Source organism: Vanellus vanellus (genome assembly GCF_965231255.1).
Source record: "Vanellus vanellus genome assembly, chromosome: 1".
NCBI classification, from domain to species: Eukaryota; Metazoa; Chordata; class Aves; order Charadriiformes; family Charadriidae; genus Vanellus; species Vanellus vanellus.
The window spans coordinates 149,376,603-149,390,330 of record NC_138905.1 but is presented as its reverse complement, the minus strand read 5'-3'; the positions used below and the strand labels follow the sequence as shown (position 1 = coordinate 149,390,330).

The following is a 13,728-nucleotide window of genomic DNA, read 5'->3' as shown; positions in this document are numbered from 1 at the left end:
TAGACAAATATCTAGTGTCAATAGAATCTTGACTCTTTTATGAAATACGTTCTTTTTCTTGTTTGAATCCATCCAAAAATGTGTAACTTTTAAATTTAAAAACTTGATATCATTCTCACCCTAAATCTCCAAATTGGAGATAGACTTTCTGGGTAGTAGAAATTACTTCTTTACATACGTGCCATCTTTAACATTCATGTTCTAACGATAGAAGATTAACATGTTATTCGGGATTCATAGATTGGGGTCTCTTTTCCATGGCCAGGATGCCCAAGATGTGAATGTTTTCTAGGCTTCCTTTCCCTCAACCCTAGTATCTCCCTTTTTTCATTCTAAAGAGCAGCAGATTTTAACCATCATATTAGTCACAGATTTATTCTCAGCGATTTCTTTTTCACAGACTTGGGTCCTGGCCTCTGATTTCTCCATCCGTTGCTCCACATTCACCATGTGCCTGTCTAGTTTCCCAGCTTTTGATGAGAGGTTCTCTACCTTGCCTTCCATTGAGGACAATGTATTCTGCATTGCCCTGAATTTCACATGAAGTGACTCCATCAGCTCATGGGGGGATCTGCTCTGCTGCGATGTGGAAAAAGTCGACGAGTCCAATGAAGATAGACAAGATGACAGCATCATCTCAGGCCAGGGCACAGGAAGGCATGGACTAAAGAAATTGTTCTTGTCATTCTTATCTTTATTTGGGGCATAATTTTGCTCTAATTTTCAGTTGCAGACATCTTAGGTAACTTACTGAGCTCATCATACATTAAAGTATTTAAGACGTAAAAAGGTGCACAAATATAGCAGAAATTCTGAATAAACGCACTTTTTCACAAGTCAGGCTCTACCCCTGCTGTCTCCACTCACTCATTGCAACACTTTCTCTGGTCTGATAAGTGCATGTAGCACCATGTTTCCTTTCAGTCAAATTGTCAGTGTGCAAGTTGTTAGCACCATGAAATATAATTTGGCATTGTGGCACTCTGAAGAAAACTCCCTGTTTATTATAGTACAAGGATGTGTGGTATTAAATAGACTACAGTAATGAAAAAGAACTATAACATACGTATTGGATTTCATTTTAAGTAAATAGAAGCTTTTTGTCTTTATGATACCTTATTGGTTTGATTCTGATGGTGAGTTTGGGAGGCCATAGTAGTTTTTGCATCTAGCCATTTTTTCAGGCTGATCTATATTTAGAGTACAGGCATGTATCTTTCAAGGTTTACATACTATGAAAACCCAAATAGAAAGAAATAGAAAATGGTTTACTTGATTCCAGTATTCAGTGTCATGGAATTCTGTTCTAGTACCTAGTATGCAGTGGGCCTGGAGGACTCTTTAAGATTTGTCTAAGAGCATGCAGTAAAGTTCTATAGAATTGGGTAAGGGCTATCTCATTTTGAAGTCTGGAGTTGCAGTATTTATAATTGTATCATTTTGATCCAAGATAGATTTTTGGTGATACTTGAAAGAAGTTAACATATCCTAGTAAGGGAATTATTCGGAAGTAACAGCAGAAGTTCTGTCAATTAATATCCCCATAAAAGTATTAAAGGAAATACAAGTTCTAGCTAGTGTTTTTTAATTTGAGCTAATTAACATTCTGGTTATTTCACTTCTTAAAATCACTTTGTGGTATCTAGATTATTAGAAAAGTAGTTTTAAGTCAGAGGTTGTAAGTATGATAAAAAGTGGGTTTGCATTCTGAATTTAATTTCTGTATTCTGGTGGTGGTTGTGCTTTTTATAAAAAGGAGTGTAGTTAAGTGACTTCTTATTCAGCCAACTGGTTGGTAAATTTTTGAGTGTCTTGCATTTGCTTACAGGATATGGTTGTAGCAGTTAGCCTCAAGTGTTTGGTCATTTTTATTGTCATTAAAGCTAACTGAAATCAGTCTTATTTTAAAGTATGGTGTATGTAGTCACCAACAAGCAGCATGCTGTCTAGTAATTTGGGGGAAAATAGAAACAGAATTTTTCTGTAGCTTAATATTGTTCTCAGTATTATGTACAGGCCTGTCTGTAGAGAGAGATTACTGTGCGGAGGGGTTCTGGGCGGGTTTTTTTCTGGACTATGATATGAATCAATAGGGTGTTAATAACTTCTTCATCAACAGGTAGCAGTATAGAAATTGTGTAGAATAAAATCCATAATTTTTATTTTATTCACGTTCATGCTGTTGAATTCTTAAGAAAAATAAAATAAAAACAAATGTAAATATTATTTTCTAAACAGAAATTAGAGTACCTGATAAGTTGGACGACTCAGTCTGGGAGCATCCGGATTCCACACGAGTGAATGGAGCTGAATTTGATCTCACTGTTCTGTCCATGGCTGAAATAGCTTCTTGTAGTTATGAAGCCAGGTAGGTAAATGTTACCTATCAGGTTGCTTGAAAATCTCGTAGAGATAGGCACAAAATGTCCAAAAATAGCAGTTGTTAAGTCAGTTTCTTCAAATTTATCTAGATTTTTTTTGTGTTTTCAAAAGTTGTAGTTGTTAGAATTTAACACAAGGTCTTCCCTATGGATGCTGCTTTTATGGAATTAAGAATACTTTGTTACTGAAGGTTTTAGTTAAAATCAGACAGTAAATATGATTACCAAATATGATTACTAAACTTAAAACCATTTCTTACACAGATTATGTTTAGCATCCCCAATAACATATCTTAAAAATGTTCAGAATATGAAACAACTTGTTATAAGCACAGTGTTGGAAATATGATTTTCTTCCCTGATGGAAATAACACTCCAGAAATTATTCCTTCATTGGAACCTTTCTCAAGCATGCTAGGATAGGCAGGCTTATATTTGTATCTTAAAAAATTAGTTTATTTAGTACAGGAGCATAATTATGTAAGCTTGCACAGTGGAATATAAGACCTTAGTCACTGTAGTATATGTGTGGTTTTAATTTGAAAAAAGATAGCAAGCACTGCTTTCTGGAGACTTTTTCTTTGTCTTAAGCATGTTCCCAAAGGCAGTCTGTCCATGCTGCATGCCTGAATATTACACAGCTATTTCAGATACTCTATTTGCAGTTTTCTTACCTATTCCATTGCTAGCAGTAATTCCTTTTTATTGATAATTCATTTTTGTAGGAAGAGACAAGTACTTTATTAGGAAATATCCCATATTAATTTGTGAAAAAGTTGGTACTCTGTTTACTTGGTGGGTTTTTATTATTTAATTTTAGACAAGTCGGCATAAAGAATGGAATGTTTTTTGGCCAAGCAAAAAAGTTGTGTCCAAGTCTTCAAGCAGTTTCATACGATTTTGATGCCTACAAAGAAGTTGCACGGACAGTATATGAAATATTAGCAAGGTAACGTGCTGTTTGTTTCTGTGATCTTTCATGGTAAGGTTATCAAGTATTTTTGATTTGCCATTACTGAGTGCCATTATTCAATTTTAGTATTTTCATCTCCATGTTACTCTTCAGCCGTTCCTATCTGAGAGCTTCCTTTGTAGTATTTTTGTTATTTTGAGCACTGTGCTGCTGCTTCTCTTGAAGCCAAATCTTGCAAACAGTCAACATCTAACTTCCAAAGGAGTTACTGTTAATTTTTTAACTGATTATGCTATGAGAAACAGATCCCTGCTTAATAGTGAGATTCTTCCAAGAAGTTTTTTTTGACTAACTTAAGAATGTGTTATTGGAGTAACATCTATTAGAAACTACTTTCTGGTTTAAAATGCACTTCAACAAAACTGGAAATTTGTTATTGTCAATGAAAACTAAGTATTAACTCCTCCTCCAGCTGTTCCTTTAAAATCGTGATGCATGTTGAAATTAGTCCTACATTAGTAATGTTACTGTAATTTGCTGGCTTAGCATTTTTAATATGTAAGTGATGTGTGATACAAAATAAGCAGGGAAATGCCACCACAAAAGGAAGACTTTATTTGCTACATATTTGTTTTAACAGATGGTGAGCTGTTGCTGGTGTTTCACCTCCTTTACTTTGTGTTGATAGCTATACTCATAACATCGAAGCAGTCAGTTGTGATGAAGCACTAGTAGATATCACTGAAATCCTTACAGAGACCAGACTGACTCCTGATGAACTCGCAAATGCTATCCGCACTGAAATCAAAGCCCAAACTAAATGCACTGCTTCTGTTGGGATGGGTAAGTACATTTCTGTTTACAAGCAGTGCCTGCTATTGTTAGGTGTATCAAAACTATGTAAGATAGTAAAACTCCAAGTGCTTGCCATTTACATTAAATTAGTGTAAATAAAAATGCAAGAAAGTCTTCATCAGTGGAAAGTTTTAAGCAAAAATTTATAAAATTGCTATCACTTCTCCTTTGTTATCTGAACAGCATGCAAAAATTCCATCTATGACATTCTTACATTCATTTCTATGAAATGCTACTGTATTTTTCCAGTAAATGGAAAAATGAGCACAGATTCTGTTCCTTATTGGAGATAGCAATAAGAGTTTACAGGGTGGCATGATTTAGGGTAAGTATTGGAAGGTACTGAAAGCAAAGATTTGTGGTAGGTATTGTATATGAAATCACACATCTGAAGAGACTTTCTTGATTTCTTTTCACTTGGCCTCTTCTTTTCTCCTTTGTTTTTTTGTCCCTAATCAATACTAGAGTTGAGTATCTGTAAATAAATACACTGAGTGTATATACATGTATGAAATCCACTTGTGAGACAAGCTGAAATCCATTACTGTAAACAGAATTCTTCCTTTATTTCTTATGATACCATAGTACAGAGACTGTAATTCCCTAGATTCCTGTTAGTGTATTGTTTTGACTTGAAACACATTTGTAATCTCTTTTATATGCTTATTTAGTGTGTTTGGGTTTTGTATAGAGAGGAATTAGTTTTTAAAGTATTATTTTCTAATCTGATATCATAGTTCTCTTACTGATTAAAAGAGACAAATACCTACAAGCATTTTTTTTTTTTCTGACAATCGGTGTGTGTGAGATATTGGAAAATATTTTCTGTATCCTTTCTAGAAATTCAAATGGCAGATACAGGACAAGGACTTTTTCTCTTCATTCATAATTCACATTAAGTAAATGAATCAGAGGAAACAATTGTACTGTTACATGAATGTAGAGACCTTATGTCAAAAACGTGGTCTGCCAGAAACATACATCTTGTGTGAGTTATATGTTGCCCAATGGGAAAGTTGTACCAGTATAATAAAATGTAAATTTGAATAGATACAATTATACTATCGAGATCTCCTCTCAACATTGTTGTCTGATTAGAGATAAATTAAAGGACATGCTTATGCCAGTTGAATAAATATAATTTTTACACTAGAGATTTTAGCAGCTAAACTAAACTGATTTAAACAATGCTAGTGAAAGATTAAATGCTTGTCTGTAAACATCCTGTATCTTGGTTTCTCATTTGTTAAGTGAAGTATTATTTTTTTCCTACTTTACTTGAGTGTTGTGGGAATAATACATTGCAGAAGGTAAATCACTGAGATTTCATGCTATTAGAGGCTATGTTGGTATGTTTGAGAGATAAGAGGATCCAAACTCTTCAGTACTCTATAGCCAAAATGTGGATCCCTAAAGTTAAACAGGAAATTGAATGAGGAATCTGTCATTAATTGTTTCATCAATTTAACCTCTCAGGAGAAACAGTGCACATAAAACTCTGTTATTGTTCTTATTGATTCAAATTCTAGAATAGAGAAAAAGAATGTGAGCATAGGTGGAAGGAGGAAAGCAATCGTAAGACAGTGCTGTGAGTTGTGAATTCCTCTGACCTTTTATTAGTTTGCTTTATCTTAGAACAAAGTGTTTGATTGGCAATAATGAATGTGTTTGGATATCATTTCAGATATCTTATTGGCTGACCATGAGTAAGCCTATAAACAGCAAGAAAAAATGCTGAAATAGGTCTTGTTCCCACCACACTTTATGACTGCGTATAGTAATTTAATAAAAGTCATTGGATTTTTTTAGTGACTACTCACACCCAAATATTACCTCAATTCCAGTATTACACATATAATATGATTGATAGAATTGTCACCTAAGTGTTACTCACATCAACCAGAGTGGATTTTTTTGAAGTTCTGTAGTGTTAAAATATTACACTTCTGAATATTTTAGCCATTTGCACTTAACTGTTTGTCTGTACTCCTGCCTGTGTAGAACATAACCAAACAAATAAATTCCATGTTCTTATTGAAGTGTTCTGCACTTATTTGTTGGTTGGTTGGGGGATTTTGGTGGGTTTTTTTGTTTGGTTGGTTACTGCTACAGTTACACTGCTGTAAAAGATAAAGAATTTGACTGTACTTTCTGCATTTTTTCCCTTGACTGTTGAACTGCGGCATTCTACTTGAGAAGACAGACATACTTTAATTTGTTGTTTTTACAGGTTCCAATATTCTGCTGGCCAGAATGGCAACTCGTAAAGCAAAACCAGATGGACAGTATCACTTAAAACCTGAAGAAGTAGATGATTTTATCAGAGGGCAACTTGTTACCAGTCTTCCAGGTACTGCTTTCTTTTAGAGGACATTCTGGTCCTGATACTAAAAGTTTCAGCTACAAACCTGTGTTCTGGATCAAACAAGATTAGATTCTAACCCACGGTTACGATCCAAAAAAAGAAGATACAAAAAGGTCACAGAAATTCTTTTCAGAAATCAGCGTATCTTTGAGAAGCATCTTTTTTAGTAAAGAATTGTACAGATTTGTATGGCATGATCTATGGAAGAAGCTCAGAGTTTACTATGTTGTACAACTTTATATTATTTAATAAAGTTATTTAGATGAGTTGTTTCAAGTGAGTGCAAATGAGTAACATCAGGTACTTACCACTGAGAGAAGCGGGGTTTGCTTAAAACTGTTTTTTTGTGTAAGGATCTTTAGTTAATGGTATACTGCAAACTGTGGCAGTGTGTGTTGATTCTTTTAAAGAAGAACAGCAGGTTTGTCAAATACTGTTTTTTGCCTAGTTGTCTGAGGAAATTATTGTGACAATAACTATGATTTATAATTTTCAAGTATGACAGTACTAATAATTTTATGAACTGTTTAGCAATTTCAGCCAAGTCTTACTGAGAAATAGAAATTCTAATCACAGAATCACAGAATGGTCAGGGTTGGAAGGGACCTCTGGAGACCATCTAGTCCAACCCCCCTGCCAGAGCAGGGTCACCTACAGCAAGTTGCACAGGACGGCGTCCAGGCGGGTTTTGAATGTCTCCAGAGTGCGAGACTCCAAAACCTCTCTGGGCAGCCTGTTCCAGTGCTCTGCCACCCTCAAAGTAAAGAAGCTCCTCCTCATGTTAAAGTGGAACTTCCAATGTTCAAGTTTGTGCCCATTACCTCTTGTCTTATCACTGGGCACCACAGAAAAAAGACTGTTCCCATCCCCCTGGCACCCTCCCTTTAAGTATTTGTAAGCATTAATAAGATCCCCCCCTCGGTCTTTTCTCTAGACTAAAAAGACCCAAGTCCCTCAGTTTTTCCTTATAAGAGAGATGTTCTAATCTCCTAATCATCTTTGTAGCCCTTTGCTGGGCCTCTCCAGCAGTTCCCTGTCCTTCTTGAACTGGGGAGCCCAGAACTGGACACAGTACTCCAGATGTGGCCTCACCAGGGCAGAGTAGAGGGGAGGATGACCTCCCTCGACCTGCTGGCCACACTCTTCTTGATGCACCCCAGGATGCCATTGGCCTTCTTGGCCGCCAGGGCACATTGCTGGCTCATGGGCATCCTGTTGTACACTGGGACTCCCAGGTCCCTTTCCACAGAGCTGCTCTCGAGGAGGTCAGCCCCCAAGCTGTACTGATGCATGGGGTTATTCCTCCCTAGGTGCAGTACCCTACACTTGCCCTTGTTGAATTTCATAAGGTTTCTCTCTGCCCAACTCTCCACCCTGTCCAGGTCACGCTGTAAGGCAGCACAGCCTTCTGGCATGTCAGCCACTCCTCCCAGTTTTGTGTCATCACCAAACTTGCTGATGGTACACTCTATCCCTTCATCCAGGTCATTGATGAATATATTGAACAGGACTGGACCCAGTACTGACCCCTGAGGGACACCACTCGTTACTGACCTCCAACTAGACTCTGCACTACTAACCACAACCCTCTGAACTCTATCTGTCAGCCAGATGACACAGTGTTTCCACAAGTTTTGTGAAAAATGACAGCTTGACAGAGGAGAGCAGTCCGTATGAGTACATCCTTTGAGAGAAAGGCAGGCAAAATTCAACTATTGTACATTATGGCAGTAGTTGTCAGTCATCATATGTATAGCCACAGTACATGTTTTTTGTCCTGCATTCCTTGGTCAGGTAGGAGAGAGAAGGGTATTTCAGTAAGGGAGAAGTGGAACCCAGGGGAGTAAGTTGGGCCCAGGCCAACCTCATGAAGTTCAACAAGGCCAAGTGCAAGGTCCTACATCTGGGTTGGGGCAATCCCAAGCACAAATACAGGCTCAGGGGGGAATGGATCGAGAGCAGCACTGAGGAGAAGGACCTGGGGGTGTGCTGATTGACGAGAAGCTCAACATGAGCCAGCAATGTGCAATCACAGCCCAGAAGACCAACCATATCCTGGGCTGCATCAGAAGAAGTGTGGCCAGCAGGTCAAAGGAAGCGATTCTGCCCCTCTACTCCACTCTTGTGAGACCCCACCTGGAGTACTGCATCCAGCTCTGGAGTCCCCAACATAAGGACACAGACCTGTTGGAGCGCGTCCAGAGAAGGGCCAGGAGGATGATCCAAGGGCTGGAGCACCTCTCCTATGAGGAGAGGCTGAGACAGTTGGGGCTGTTCAGCCTGGAGAAGAGAAGGCTCTGGGGAGATCTTATTGTGGCCTTCCAGTACCTGAAGGGGGCCTACAGGAGAGCTGGGGAAAGACTTTTTACTAGGGCGTGTAGCAATAGGACGAGGGGGAATGGCTTTAACCTGGAAGAGGGCAGATTCAGATTAAACATTAGGAAGAAATTTTTCACTTTGAGGGTGGTAAGGCACTGGCACAGGTTGCCCAGAGAGGTTGTTGAGGCCCCATCCCTGGAGTTGTTCAAGGCCAGGCTGGACGTGGCCTTGGGCAACCTGGTCTACTGGGAGGTGTCCTTGTCTATGGCAAGGGGGTTGGAACTCAATGATCTTCAAGGTCTTTTCCAACCTAAACCATTCTGTGATTCTATGATTGATTGGGTGGGATGCTTGTGGACAGAGGAGACCTAAGAGAAAGCTGGACGGGAGGAAAGAAGCATTTCTGGCTCACAGGTTTTAGAGAGGTTCTTCAAGGCATAGTGGAATTCACAGATCGATGGCAGGGAGCTGGAGTTACTGTGATGGGAGAGTGATAGACAGTAAGGACATATGGAATACACCTGTATAAAAACAGGCTTTATTGTATTTTTTGTTTATTGTTCCAGGAAAATACTTAAGAGTTGTAAGCTGAAGAGTTTGCTGGCATGTAACTCTGTGTTGTACTGTTATTCAATACTTCAGTAGTATTATGTGACACAGACATAGTGCAAAAAGTGCTGGGTAAGCACTCATTTATGCTTTGTATGTGAGTGAACAGCTGAGCTCAGCCTGCGTGTGTACATACTTATTTGGTGTTAAATGTTCAAAATAGTATGTTTCTCTGTTTAAGAAAAAAAAAAAAAGAGAGAAGGGAAATAAAAAGTAGACAGCAATAGACATTGAAATGGAAAAGTGGTAGAAATAGCATACAAAGACAGGTGCAAGTTTACCAGAAATCCTTTTTACATGAACCCTTCCATGGCCAAACATCATTTACAGCACAGCGCCATTTCTGTTTGGCATGATTTATGGGAGATATTTTTCCTCCAGAAAATTATTCATATAGTACTATGCTTTCTTTGATTCGAGTATTTTAAAGTTTTCAGATTTCACTTGCATGTTCATAGTAAAAACTTGTTAGTGTTTGTGTCAATTATACCACTTAGACAAAGAAATGGATTGTGAAAGATAGAAGCTGGTTACCTGAGATTTCTAACTTTTGATGACTTTGGTGTAGTGTAAACTCATAGGACTAATATTTTTCAGAAGTAACAGGCCACCTCTCCAAAACCCAGAAATATACTTAAGTTTATCACACTTATGTGTGTGGTGTTGCCATGGATACCTACAATTTCCAGTGCTTGGTAATTCAAAGCACAGGTGATATAGGTATGCTATCACTTCTACTTGAAATATTATTTTTTGTATCTAGGAAGCAGTGGAACAGTAGTCAAAATATTTGTTGGTTTACTTTTAGATTAAATCACTTGTATATGATGGCAAAACATATTACATTGTATACTCTTTTTGGACTGAGTGTTGCAGTGTTCAGAGCTGTAACAGGCAGTACCTTGTCAAGGAGATTTGCAAGCAGGAGCCATTCACATTTTACCCAGAAATAAAGAAACGTGCTGCAGTATGACATCTTAAACTAAATATATGATACAGATTTAAGAAATACAGGTGAAGACAGCAAAAGTTACTGTTTGAACCCTGTTTCATTGAGTGGAATTTATTTTTTATGGTGTTGATTTATTTATTAATTTGATATGACCTAGTGTAGGTTTAAAAAGACAAATTGTATTTGTTCAAAATGTGACTGGCTCTGAGTTGTGTAGAGTTAATAGAACTAATTACTTTGTTGTTAGGAGTTGGCAGGACGATGGAATCTAAGCTGGCTTCTTTAGGAATTAAAACCTGTGGAGATCTGCAATGCGCTTCAATGTCAAAACTGCAAAAAGAATTTGGTCCAAAAACAGGACAAATGCTCTACAGATTTTGTCGTGGTTTGGATGATCGACCTGTTCGTACAGAAAAAGAAAGAAAATCTGTTTCAGCAGAAATCAACTATGGAATAAGGTTTACACAGGTAAACTAAAACTTTCTTTCTTTTCTCCAGTGACTTCTTTCAACTTCTCGTATTCTGATTATTTTCACTTACACTTTGATCACCATCTTAGCCACCAAATAGAAATGAGGAAAACGAAGAAGTAGGACACCAGAGAGACTGCAAAAGTGTTGTACTGAAAAGAAGCTTGCACAAAATTAGCTGGCTGTTCTGCATTGTTATACATGTCCGGTACAGAAAAAGAGAACTGCAGTAGGTTTGTCAGCACCTAGCATTCTCTTTCACTTAAATGCTGATTATTTAAAGATGCCAATGTCTGAAACCATCACCAGCTTGCTCCAATACAACATTTTTATTAGACTTATTACAAATACTGTAGGGGTAGAGTGTTGTTGACAAAATTTTTTTTAAAAAAATGACTCAGCTCTTTGTTGAGAACTTAAGCATTTATAGAAAAATTAGGTTGGGAGAGACCATGTGATGTTGTGTAGTCCAGCCTTATGAGGTCAGACCAGTTGCTCAGGACTTAACCTTCAAGAACAAAGACTGCACAAATTCTCTCAGCAGCCTGTTCCACTGCTTGACTTTACTCATGGTGAAAAAGATTTTCCTTATAAGCCCTACGCTCTTCATGTTAAGGTGTGTGCTTAAAGTTAGACTTGCAATTCTGTGTTGGGGTTTCTAAGTACTTTTTTCTTAAAGACTTATTTCCAAAAGCACTTAGTATTTCCTACTTGCTTCAGCATTAGGATAGGAATCTGCTATCTCGCCTAGCTTCAGCAACCTACAATGTAAACGAAACACTTGAAGTTAAATAAGACAATTGCCTGTGAGTCAGCTTGTTCTTTTCAGTTTACAAAATCTGGATTGCATTAACCCTTAATGATTTACCTTCAGTAGTTGAAAACTAGTCATTATCTAAACGTGTTGTTTCTCCCCTTCAGCCTAAGGAAGCAGAAGCTTTCCTTCTGAGCCTCTCAGAAGAAATCCAACGTAGACTTGAAGCTGCTGGTATGAAGGGTAAACGATTGACCCTTAAAATTATGGTGAGAAAGGCTGGGGCACCAGTGGAGCCTGCAAAATACGGAGGTCATGGAATCTGTGATAATATCGCCAGGTAACTACGCATGGAAAGAAGAATGGTCAGTAGTAGGCATGAGCACACTTCTGCAGGATCTTGAGCACCAAAACTTACAGGAAGACAGGACAGAAGTTTTAAAGTTCTTAGTACCTCTTTGTCTACATATCAAACCTACACCAAAATCAGAAGTAGAGTATTATTATCAAAAGTCCTCTGTGTTTGTGTTGTACATATGTGGTCTTGTGGTAATCAGCATCAAATGTAAATGTTCCAATGATAAAAGACACAGCATACTGGGAGGAGAAAGAAGGAAGAGACTTAAGGTGTCCCAATCAGAGAGAAAGAACAATTTTAACAATCGTCTTTTGCCTTTGAGTTTCTTCAAAGAGAAAAATGGGGGAAAAAGAAATTACATCAGAAGTTGAAAAGTTTTAGGGCATAGTAGAAGAAACGATTTGTGGTTTTCAGAGAAAGCAGGAATGGGAAAGAAGGAATCTGACTCCACAAGGGCATTCTTTCTGGTTTGAAATTGTTTTCTTGAAAGACTGTACTCTCCTGTGTCTGTGGATTGTACTTAAAAATTAAAGTGATTTAGTAAAATATTTTCAGTGAATTATTGTGACTATCTATTTCTCTTGGTAGGGGTGTACATTTTTTTCCTCTTCTTCCTTTTTGATTTTAATAATCTGTAGTTTAAGGTGGCCCTTAATTTGATAATAGTCTCATGAAATACTAGCTAATAAAGGCATTTTATCTTTTATAGGGTTTATCTTCAAACAATAGTACATATGTACATGTATCTTGTTGGTGTACATTTCTCCAGCTTTCTCAATATTGGAGCTGGTTTTGCGTTTGCAGTACTTGTAGAAGACATTTTTACATCCTGCACTATGACACGCATGCAGCAGCATTTTCGTTTCTTTCAGTGACTAGCAGCATTGAAATGTTCTGCTACTGCAAACTGTTTCCTCTCCCTGAGCTGTGTAGTGTTGTATATTTTCTTTTTGCTTGGGGGGCTTTCTGCTATTCCTTGATAGGTTGTTGATCATGTGTTGGAGTCAGTTCTCAAAGAAAATTGCCTTTGTACTTGTCAAGGAGGCTGTCTGATCAGTACTGTTCTCCTTCAAGTCTAGAGCATGTGGGGACCAGGGCAGTAGTTGCAGAATAACTTACTATAGAGGACTGACAGGCCACTTACGATTCTGAAGATTAGAGCTGGCATCAGACACCTTGGGCTGCAGTTGTCCATCTTAGTACAGACAAGTTTCTTTGTGTCAAATCTGTCTTTCCTGTTGTTTCACCTGTAAGTCTGCAGAGAATTTTTTTGGTCCTAGAAGAAAAAAAGACAATGAAGATCTGAAGTAAAACTAAGAAAGTTGAATCTCAAAATCTCAAGGTCGGAGACTGTGCCCCATGTTTCAGCTGTTCAAGAAGGCAACTTGTTCTTGTCTCTTGACCTTTGTAGTTATGTTTCTTCATATAGTCATGAGTTCCTCATCAGAAGTGCCTTTGTTTTCTTGTGGCTCATTATCAACATAATGAAGTCTCTTTCTGCTTGGTCTCACTGCGGCACTGCTGATCTCATTGAGATGCCACCTGTGATGACTGTCCATCCCCGGTGAAATGGGATGACCCAATTACTCTGCCTGTGTAATCAGTTGATAGGTCACTGTCAAAGGAGTAGGACCTTCAGCTTCCACAAGCAGTCCTGTTACTCTTACCCATTATTTTTTTATGATTCTTCTTTGTTTCCTATTATTCAACTGGATGATGTTGACTAAAGATTTTTTGATCTCTAATTTATTT

The 13,728-nt window shown here is 37.9% G+C and overlaps 1 protein-coding gene across 1 annotated transcript in view; it reads left to right on the top strand.

The window, feature by feature from the left end:
• REV1 (REV1 DNA directed polymerase) overlaps positions 1–13,728 on the top strand; it is a 64,466-nt gene that overhangs the window by 33,824 nt on the left and 16,914 nt on the right. Inside the window, exons 9-14 of the mRNA XM_082479378.1 lie at positions 2,239–2,368; positions 3,202–3,330; positions 3,983–4,137; positions 6,380–6,499; positions 10,642–10,862; positions 11,786–11,958. Coding sequence (XP_082335504.1) covers positions 2,239–2,368; positions 3,202–3,330; positions 3,983–4,137; positions 6,380–6,499; positions 10,642–10,862; positions 11,786–11,958 — 928 coding nt within the window. The remainder of the gene's footprint in view (positions 1–2,238; positions 2,369–3,201; positions 3,331–3,982; positions 4,138–6,379; positions 6,500–10,641; positions 10,863–11,785; positions 11,959–13,728) is intronic.